At 46.1% G+C, this 10423-nt stretch overlaps 1 protein-coding gene across 1 annotated transcript; it reads right to left on the bottom strand.

Annotated features, from left to right (window-relative positions):
* Nucleotides 1-4464: 4464 nt before the first annotated feature.
* EIF1B (eukaryotic translation initiation factor 1B) lies at nt 4465-9366 on the bottom strand. The gene is made up of 4 exons (XM_075921854.1): nt 9158-9366; nt 7079-7242; nt 5502-5603; nt 4465-4824 (listed from the first exon to the last, which is right to left on the bottom strand). Exons 1-4 carry the CDS (start codon nt 9186-9188, stop codon nt 4780-4782), a joined length of 342 nt encoding a protein of 113 aa, XP_075777969.1. The 5' UTR covers nt 9189-9366; the 3' UTR covers nt 4465-4779.
* Between the last annotated feature and the right edge of the window lie 1057 nt (nt 9367-10423).

Below are 10423 nucleotides of genomic sequence, written 5' to 3'. Positions count from 1 at the left end.
TACAGCCTAAGCTATTGAGACAATAGCCCCCAATAATAGAAAATAAATGCATAGCCCCTGATCGAAGGTTACGTCTACACTGCACCTCTCTTGCGCAAAAGTCTATGCAAATGAAGCACAGATTAGCGTATTGCCACGCTTCATTTGCATAATTAATTAGGGGCCGTTTTTGCACAAGAGGCTTTTGCGCAAAAAGGAGCTGTGTAGACAGCTTTATAAATGCTTATAAAATGGCAAATTTTCTCGTTTTTATAAGCACATCTTTTATAAGATCAGCCTTGATTAAACGACTTAGAAATTGAGAATCCATCGCAGTCTATGTTTATATTAAAGAGCTCTCTGCTATTAAATCTTTGACAGGTAGGTAGTTGTACTCCATCAAGGCACTCAACTTGCTCTTTATTTCAAGGCCTCAAATAATTTTAATAGTTTTTCTGAACTCTTTCCACTTCTCAAACAAATCTTTGAAATGTAGAGACAGTACACCAGTAATTGTCCCACCAATTAACTTAGTTTTAAAATTGCTTTTGCAGTGAGACATGACAATGAAAACATGGTGGAGGTTGTTTTGAAGATAGGAATAAATCCTGAATTTCCAATGAAAATCTAGTTATAATCTTATCAAGTCACCAGTCTAGTTTTAAAAAATAAGGTCAGTGAAATTGATTTGTATTAAGGATGTTAGATAGCAGGTAATAGAATAGTTGAGTAACCACAAGAATTCATATCGGTTACTCAACTATTTTATAGTCCCCGAGGGTGGGGCTGGCAGCCAGTGCACTCTGACCCCATTCCTGGGGAATGCCTGCCACCTCATGCTGCTGCCTCTGTATGACAGGCAGCAGCACAGGGTAACAGGCAAGAGCCAGTCCACAAGGAAAGCCAGATTAAAAACCAGCTCCCTGTGCAGACAGGCCACCCTGCACTGCTGCCTCGGACACCACATGCACAGGGGCTGCTGCTGCGAAGCAGCCTCTGCCTAAGACCACCCCTCTGCCCGAGATGTCCCCTCCACCCTCCCATGCATGGTTGACTCTGATAGAGGCAGGCGGGGGGAGGGAGGCAGGTGGCACAGAGGCTGATACAGAGGCAGCAAGGGGGGGATGCTAGTCAAGATTAACCCATAAATCTTGGTTTATGGGTTAATAGTATACTCAACTACTTGTTTATATCCCTAATTTGTACTTTTTGGGATGGGTGTAATTTTCTCATATAATACCGTATTAAAATTTAGTCATTTAAGTTTTAGCAAAACCATTATTTACTCCCCCCCCCCCCACTTAATAGGAAGTCAAAACAGATTCTCATGAAGTCATCCAACCGCACACACATTTCTAGCAAGATGATAGAAACTTAGCAAGTTGTTTCTGCCACACTAGCTTTTAAACAGAGGGGAAAAAATATAGTAATAAAAAGTCTTAATCGCTATGTGTAAAGAGTTCTCAAAATATCCAGTGAATGCCATCTGCAGCTAGGAGCCACAATCTGGCTAACATGCTGAGACAGTCTGTATCCCTATGTTCACCCATTCTGCAAGACTGATTTTTTTTTTTTTTTTTTGTATAAAGTATATTCAAATGCTACCTCACTAGGCACTCATAATTTGACTTCTGGCCTGGTAAAGTGTGACTACATTGAATGCCAAGTTTTTTCTGCATGACAGCACTGAGAGATAAGTAAAAAAGCATGCACAAATCAGTTCCTAAGACATAACTGATGCCTTAGCCTGCTGTCAACATAATCAAATGGACTATCACTTGGTTAAGCAGCCATTCATTGGCAGGAAGAAGAGTGTAAGCAAGAAATGTACAGCTTAGTCAAGGAACAGCTGAAGGTTCTTATGAAAACAGCCTCTCTCTTTGAAAATCATCCCCAGCTTTCCTCGAGGTTCAAGAGGAAAATAAGCGAGAACAGAGAACACAAATCATCTTCTCCCCTCTTTCTCTGTCTGTACCATCTGCTACACAAGGAAAGGAAAATCAGATGGGGGGGTGGGTGGACATGGCTGAAACTCATCCAGGTAGTAAATTGCACAAGCATGATATTGTACTTTTCTAGATGGTGGCATACCATTTATTTTCTTGCAAAAAAAAAATGACTTATGCTTCATTTCTTGTAATCACTTAAAATCTTACTGTAATTGTTAAAACTTTTGCTTTGAAAGTTTTGAAATTTCCATTTGGAATTATAGGATTTGTGCATATCCTTTTCTATTAAAAATGAGCTTGTGTTGTCCAAGAAAGACCTGGACAATACAAAATGAGAACAAGTCCAGAAATGGGAATGTTCTGGTGTAGTGCTGTACTGTAATTCAGAGGTGGCTGTCTAGAATTCTCATAATTCGGCTAGTAGTAATTTTTACATGCTAGAGGCTGAGAGCATCTCTCATAGTTTATAAGTGTACAGTAAAAGGTACCTCAGGTTGGGGCATTAAAGGAACACAACAGTCAAGATCGTACCCTGGAGAATATAAAATGACTTTTAGGTTTGCTAATAATTCTTTACCAGCCCATGTCTACAGTAGATAGTGATGTAGCTAGCCTGGAAAAGTTGTGCTGTCTACTAGAGTAAATGTATCTCCCCTCCCCTCCCCCTTCACCCCAAAATGAAATCACTAAAAGTAGGATCCCTCCTCCCCCCATCCCCCACACTAGCCAATATAATTCAAAACTATCATTTAGTTAGAATGCAGATCCCTAACCCTACTTATTAGCCTCAACTGCAAGATATCTGATGTAGGCTGGTGGAAATGGGTTAAAGACCTGCACCAATCCAACATTATTTCATCCTCAAGGGCTTGCTTTTCAAACTAACTTGCATCCCTGATGAGTAGTTGGTATAGCTCTGCAGCTCCTACAAACTGTACTTGATAGTCACTTCCTGATAATCCTAAAGTTTGTACATGGAAGCTTAAGCCGGCCAAATATTTTTGTACACTTGGTGTGGAGATGTGATGCTGCAGAACAGAAGACATATTGCCTTCAGCTACAACTGTCATATTCTGATTCAACATATCTGAGGAACTTACTCTGAAGATACACGTCTTCCCCAAGAAAGGATTTGATCTCTGTGTATTCAATAGGAAACTTTTATATGAACAGATATAAACTGAACCCCCTTTAATTAAGTTTCAATGAAAACTAGATGGCCTCCTGCTTGTTGTGCAGCATATGGGAGGGAGGAGGGTACTGATGTCAAGGTGTCCTTCCTTTCCCTACTCCTGTACCCTAGCTCCACACGAAGAGAAGGGGATGGTGGAAGCTTGGCAATGCAAGTTTGTCACTCTCACACAGTCTGTCATTCTCACAAACACAGTCCATCCTTCACTCGCCTCCTGACCCAACACATAGCAGGGGAGGGGAGGTGGCAGTTGTTACTACTTGCAAAGTGGGTTGATTGGTCTGTGCATTTCATAATTTTTATTTCTCTTACACTTAAATTTAATTATTTTGAGTAGTGAGCTCTAAAATGCCTACCTTGTGGTGACTGGAGTCACTATCCCTATTGTAATTGCTGCTCCTGGCCATGGATGGCATGTCCCTGCAAAAGGCAGAGTACAGGGTCTCCTCATGCTGTTCCTGCCTGCAAACATCACTCCTGCAACTCCCATTGATCAACAGGGAGCCATGTCCATAGAAGCTGTGGGCTGTGTGTGTAAACGAGGGGCAGCACATGGTGCCATGGAGCCATTGGTGTACATGTCAGTTGCTTCCAGGAGTGGTGTAGGACCAAGGCAGGAGTAAGCCTGCCTTAGCTGCTTGGTGGTGGAGCAGTGGGGTTCTCTCAGTTAAAGAGGGCCCAGCCAGAGCCTGCTTCCTGAATCTGTCCCAGCCCTGAACCTTCTCCTGCACCCAAACTCCTTCCCACAGCTTGCACCCGGAAGCCTCTCCTGGACTCCAATGCCAAGCCCAGAGCCTTTCCCACACTCCAAACCCCTTGGCCCAAGACCAGAGCCTGCACCCCAGCCTGGTGAAAGTGAATGAGGTTTGGGGAGGAAGGGGGATGGAGTGAGCAGGTAAGGCCTCAGAAGGATGCAGCAGGGGTAGGAAGGAAGCAGGGCAAGGGTAGGTGGGTTTGAGGTAGATCTTACATTACATTTAAACTGAAAAAGTGATCTTGTGGTTAAAGAGGTTGGAGACCACTGCTCTAAGCAATCAGTAATGCTTGCAAGAGTTTTCTTCACTTTAAGACTAGTATTCCAGAATGTACTGATTAGAGTGATAAATGAAGATCAGTTCTTCACTGTATGAACTACCAATTGGTATTCAAATACATCAACTATGAAGAGATTGTGAAGTTCTAATTTACTTAGTTTCAGTTATAAGATAACACTTTATTATGCAGATCTCAGTTTAATTGATGCTCAGTAAACTAAATTTGCCACAGGGCTGCTTAATCACACTAAATCAGAACTATTGCTTGATTAAGTGTTCCAAACACTCAAGGAAAAAAAAACAAATAGACTTCTTTAAGCTGCAACACATACACATGGTTTTAATACAACAAAAACATGTAAATCAGTCAGGTGAAAAGTCATAAACTCAACAATCAGCACTAAAATGTTTCCATTGGAAATGTGTTAAAATTCAAAGTTCTTCATTACCATCTTACTGAAATTTTTTTGTGTGTTTCTAGTCTATACACCACATGTTTTCGGTAATCATGCAAATGTGAATAAAACTTTAAGTGGCAAGTCCATTTACTGCAAAGACCCATTTCAGTTTAGTCAGCTCGAGTAAGAACAAAATCTGCAGAATTCTTCATGTGATAATGCACATTTTAAAAACCATGAACTTTCAGCTGTTCCTCCTTGACAATGCCAATCTGCAAAAGAAAAACACAAATTTCATTAAAGCTTGCTCATTCAGGCACCACCAGATAAAAAGATGCATCAGTCATTGGACATGACTAGGAAGTTCATGCATCAAGGGGAAAGATATTGGTACAATAAAGGATTCACAGCAATTTTCCAGGTTTCGGAATCAAATGAGAGAATTCTCTAGAAGTCTGCCAAAAAATTATATGCCTTAATTTTTATTTAGGATCCTGGTTACTAGAAGCACTGTAGAACAGCTCAATCCTTTACTCTGTTTATCCTTCTGATCTGAACTGCTTTAAAAAAAACCTAATAGAACATGCCTTATAACAAGAAAAAAAGCTATTTTTCCTCCATTCCACAGCACCAGTGCAGTATCAGTTATATTTGTCAAACATTTTTGCTTTTACAACTGGAGGCAAAAATTTCCCCAGAGAATGGGAATTGTTAATTTAATACAGAGTGCAAGAACATTTTGAAACTTTAGATTCCTAGAACATATCAACACCATTATCACAATACTGTAAGAATCTGGTTTTGTCCTTTCAGGTCAGTGTATTAAGAACTGTATTATAGGTTCAACAGCTGGTTAAATGTAAAGAAAAATTAATATACCATTAACAATGAAAGTCTTCCTTAGTTTCAGAGGACGCTAGAATACTGCTAATGGTCTGATGTCACTCACCTCTAAGAGGAATTGGCAAATGTTCTTTCTCTGGTCACCTTGAAGCTGGATAACTTCACCGTATTCAGGATGCTCGATCACAGTACCATTACAAGCAAATTTCTAGAAAACGTGTTGTGAGACATCTTACTATGCTTTACTATGTACTTTCACAACAAGCTGTTTAAGATATTATTGCAGCAAGTATCCACAATTGTGTTGACTGAGAAAATTAAAACTAAACTATTCTGATTTCCAAAGACAGTACAGAAGCTAGTTGGTGACACTAAATTGGCAAGCTGCATTCCCTTCCTGTCTCCGCCCTATCCCCTCCACACACTGCCCTCAAACACTTAGAGCTTGTCTACAATTACCAGGGGATCAACAATGCAAGGAAGGGTTGATTTAGTAGGTCCAGTGAAGACCCACTACATTGACTGAAGTTTGCTCTTCCCATCAACGAAGTGTAGTGTGGTAAGAGCATTTAATATATGTTGACTTGCGTTACACTACAAATGTAACTCAATGGGTAGCTTAGATTAACCATCTACCGAAGTCTAGACATATTAGAAACAAAACATGGAAAGTCAAGCACAGGAAATTAACATGTAAGATTGGGCTGTCCAATTTGCCATTTGTTTCCAATGAAACTCTTAAAAATGGAAACTAGACATTTATTCTCACTACAATCCAAAAATTGCTGTGCCATCTCTCTATAGATTAAAGAAAGTTTTTTCTGCAGGGGTACAGAGTGATGTCATTACATCACTCTACATCACCCTGCCCCCCCAGCCTCAGAGTCCCCAGAAAGGGAAGAGGTGGCCATGGCTCAGGTTTCTCCCCCCCCCCCCACCCCGTCTCCGTTGCAGCTTGGGCTCCTGGTCCCCCTGAAAGAGGACCAAGGGGCAGCAGCAGCGGCTCCTCGCTGCACTGGGGGCCCAGATGCTCTGGGACCCAGCCTGGAACCGCCGCTCCCCCCGCAAAGTTAAGTGCGCCAGCACCAGCTTCCTGCAGGGGAGCGAGAAGAGAAAACTGAGACACTGCACCGAAGGCAGCTTATGGAGATGTGTGCACACCGTGGAGGGGAGGAGTAGCTGGAGGCAGCAGTTACCCTCTCGTTCCCAGAGCATCAGGACCCCCAACACAGCAAGGAACTGCTGGTGCCGTCCCCAGCTCAGCCCCAACCCTCTTCCTCCTGGCTGCAGCCAGCCCTGGTGTGCCCCCCTCCAGCCAGGGAGAGGGAGGGGGGGGAGGCCAGGGCTGGCTTCAGTTGGGTGGCTCCCCTGAAAGCCCAGGAGTGAAGTGGCCAGGGTTGGTGTGGCCCCCTGTGGGGGAGAGCTGGGTTTGCTTACCACCAAAGGGGGACAGAGGGGTGGCCTATGTAGCAAGCAGGGGGCATCACCCCCTATTGAAGCTAAAAGGAACATTTATGTCATTGATTTAAGTCTGCCAAATCAACAATGATGCCAGACACTTGTTGCTGGCTCTTAGCCAAATGTGAAAAAGAAGCAGACATGTAGCCAAAAGCCCAAACAAAATACTCAAGTCTCAGAAATTGGTATTACATTCTGATTTCTACATCAAGCAAGCAGCTTTACCTTTTTGAAGGCTTTCACAAGTTTTTTTTTGTCATAGTCATCTGCAATTCCCTGAACAGTAGTTAATGTTTTCCTGCCGTTTCGCTGCTGGATCCTTATATGAATGTAATCCTCAGTCCCGGCCGGGAGTAAGTCGTCACCCTTAGTTGCATCAGCAAAGGGGTCTGCAAAAAAAGGGACAATTTACTATGTAAGAAATACGATAATGTTCCACATATGAGAAAAAGTTTAATAAATCCAGAGCACTAAGAATTTTTCAGCTATGCTTAGGGAGAAGGGCCCTCTTGGAGAACCTTATTACTCTGTTCCTAGGGAACAGAGTTTACAGAAAAAAATCTTGTTCTTTTATCCCAAATAGAACTGCATAATAGCTCACACTAAATCACTAACTTACTGTATTGTTTGACACCTTAAACATTTGCTTTCTCTTCAAAATCTGTTCAGATTAAATAGATATGGCACAAAACTGTTTACTTGTTGAACCATAAACCCTGAAATCCAAGAACTGCAATATTAAAACTTCATTTCACTCAGAACTCCATCAGCTTACAAGGGCTGTCAACTATTATTTCTGTTGAAAAAGTTTCCCTACCAGTGAGAAGTGCTAGTTAGAGTCACCATACTTTAAAAAAACTGTATATAATGGTGCTAAAATGGTCTTCAAGACATAGTAACAAACACTGGCAGATACCAGACACTTTGCCCAATACAACTGGTGCCTAGTTTCAGGCAAAAAGCCAATGCAATTAATTTTGGCCGGTTACACAACAGCAACATTGAGACAGTCTTCAACTGTACTGAAGCATGGGGAAGAAGAGCCAACTGTTTTTAGAAGGGGTAAAGAAAAAAATGCTTCCTGTTTTCCCTCAATCAGTTTGTATTCTCCACCTCCAAACAAAGGCAAAAGATTTATACCATCTAAAGAGAAACCAGAATATACATTTTCTAGCCAATTTAGATTAGACCTGCATATTTCCCAAACAGCTCCTTCACTTGCTACATATCATTCTTCAGCTAAAGTAGGTAATGAGCTTTAGGTCAAGATTTACAGAAATTACTTCATAAGGTGTTTAGCTTGCATGTTTTGAAGTTCAGGGCATTTTAAGGCATCAAATCCATCAAAATTTGGGGTCCAAAAATTACTAACATCACTTAATTACCTACCTATACAACTCCAATACTTCCAGAACCAGAATACTCCAAGAGAAGGAAGGCTCACGCCAAATAGCACTAGCAAACTAGCTTGGCAGAAGGCAAGAGACAGCCCTGGCCTGCCACTACTAATAGGGGGGAGAGCACAGAAAAGAGGCCCAATGGCTTGGGATTAAAAGCATCGAGATCAGCAGGCCCAACTCTGGCCTGTCAGGAACTAGCAGGAAGGAGAGACAAGTTGGTTCCCTTTTCTCCACACCCCTGCTAAAGAATCCAAAGATTCGGGATCACAGATGAATCCACAGAGTATCTTATTAAAAGATAGTGGGAATACACATAAGAAAGGTTTAAATCTTGGGGCAAGTGGACCAGAACAGGGATTTCACGTCCGTGCCCAGAATTTGGGATTCCCGAGGCAGCATGGCACCAGAACCTGGAAAGCCTTCCTGAAGGACTTAAGACTTCTCGACACCCCACGAGCCATTCAGGCGAATGCCTGGGACGGCGCTAAACCAGGGCATGTGGCAGGATCGGGCAGGCAAATTTTCCCCCGCTGAAGGGGAGCAGACAGCGGAGAAGGGAAGCCCAGGACAAGCCGGTGCCGGGGCAGCCCCAGGGGGTGGCTACAAGGCCGGGGAGAGCGGGGCGATCGCTCAGTGGCGCTGCGCAGCACGGAGGGGACCAGCCCGGGCACTGCCAGGGATGCTGGAGGGGGGCGGACTGTGTGTGTGTGAGGGGGGGGGTTACCCCAGAGCAGCGCCCCCCCCCAGCGGGACAAGGACACCGGCCTGAGACCGGGCGCCCCCTCACCAGTCTGACCCCCCCTCCCCCACGCCCGGCAAAGCGCACCCCCGCGGGGCAGCGGACACCCGCCTGAGGGGCCGGCGCGGCGAGGCCGCAGGAAGCGGGGCTGGCGGGCCGGCTCACCGAAGGAGTGGAGGTTCTGGATAGTGGACATGCGACTCAGTGGGGAGGCGCTGAGCAGGGGAGAAGGCCGCGGCTGGGTCCGCCCGGGTCACGTCTCACTGGATCCGCAGGGAGAAGAGAAGGGAGGGAAAACAAACCGCGAGGGCTGGGGGGGAGGGGCGGCAGCAGGGAGCCGGGCCGGGCAGCGAGCGGCAACAGCAGCAGCGACTGCTCCCCTCGCAAAATGGCCGCCCGCTCTTATACCCATCCCGTGCCCCAGCCTCGGGCACGTGACCTCCGTCGGCCCGGGGCATCCTGGGGAACGGAGTCCTCCCAAGCGGGCAGCAAGCCGCCGCCGAGCGGCGTGGGAACTACAGCGCCCAGCATGCACCGCGCCGCCGACGCCAGCGGCCCGGCTCGCTTCGTTCCCCCCCTTCCCCTTTTAGCCCCCCCCGCGGTGTGTCTGTCTCTCCCCAGAGCCCCGCCCCGCGAGTGCGGGCTCGCGTGGGACGCTGCAAACAGGGACGAGAGACGATGACACCCCCCGGGGCAGAGTGTGTGGCCCCGCCCGCCCGGGGCATGGCCACGCAGTGCAAGGGGGGGGGGGCTGCGCGCCCCACGGGCTGGGGGGGGACACTAGGCTGGAGGGACGTGTCGCCCCGTCCCACAGACCTAGCGCCGCGTGCCCGCTGCCTGCGCAGCCCCTCGCCCTGCGCGCCCTCCCAGCCTGTGCCGGGGCGCTGCGGGACCCCCAGCCTGCCCCCGGGGGAGCAGCCGCATAAGGCGCTCGGGTTCCTCCCTGCCCCGGGCTGAGGGGCGCACAGACCGCAACGCGGTTCGCCCTCCCGAGGATCGCCAGCGCAGAGCGCTCTGCAGGCGGCTCTCGTGAGAGACATTGGGCCGCGCAATGTGTGTCTCATAGTATACAGCTCCCTCCGCCAAACAACCCATGCCGTGCAATATTTAACCTATTAGCCTTCCCCTACGTTGCGGACTAAACGTTATGAAATCTCCCTTTTCCCCCCTCTACACCGCTCCTGAGAGACAGATACTTCTAGGCCACATTCTCATCCTCTACTCTTCAGTCTAGGTACGGTGCAGTTGTATATTCTGCATAGTTTACTCCTCCCCCACATCCCATTGGAGCATAAATACTGCAAAATACACACACATACCCTCCTGGGGAATAGTACACAGACTATATGCTACTTATTTCATGCCTCAAGGCGTCATTCCGTGCAATATTATTATATTGGCATGAGCACACTCCTACAATTGAGGCTAGGT

This window comes from Pelodiscus sinensis, chromosome 2 (genome assembly GCF_049634645.1).
Source record: "Pelodiscus sinensis isolate JC-2024 chromosome 2, ASM4963464v1, whole genome shotgun sequence".
NCBI lineage: Eukaryota > Metazoa > Chordata > Testudines > Trionychidae > Pelodiscus > Pelodiscus sinensis.
The sequence above is the reverse complement of the archived record's forward strand: the minus strand, read 5'-3'. Positions and strand labels throughout refer to the sequence as shown.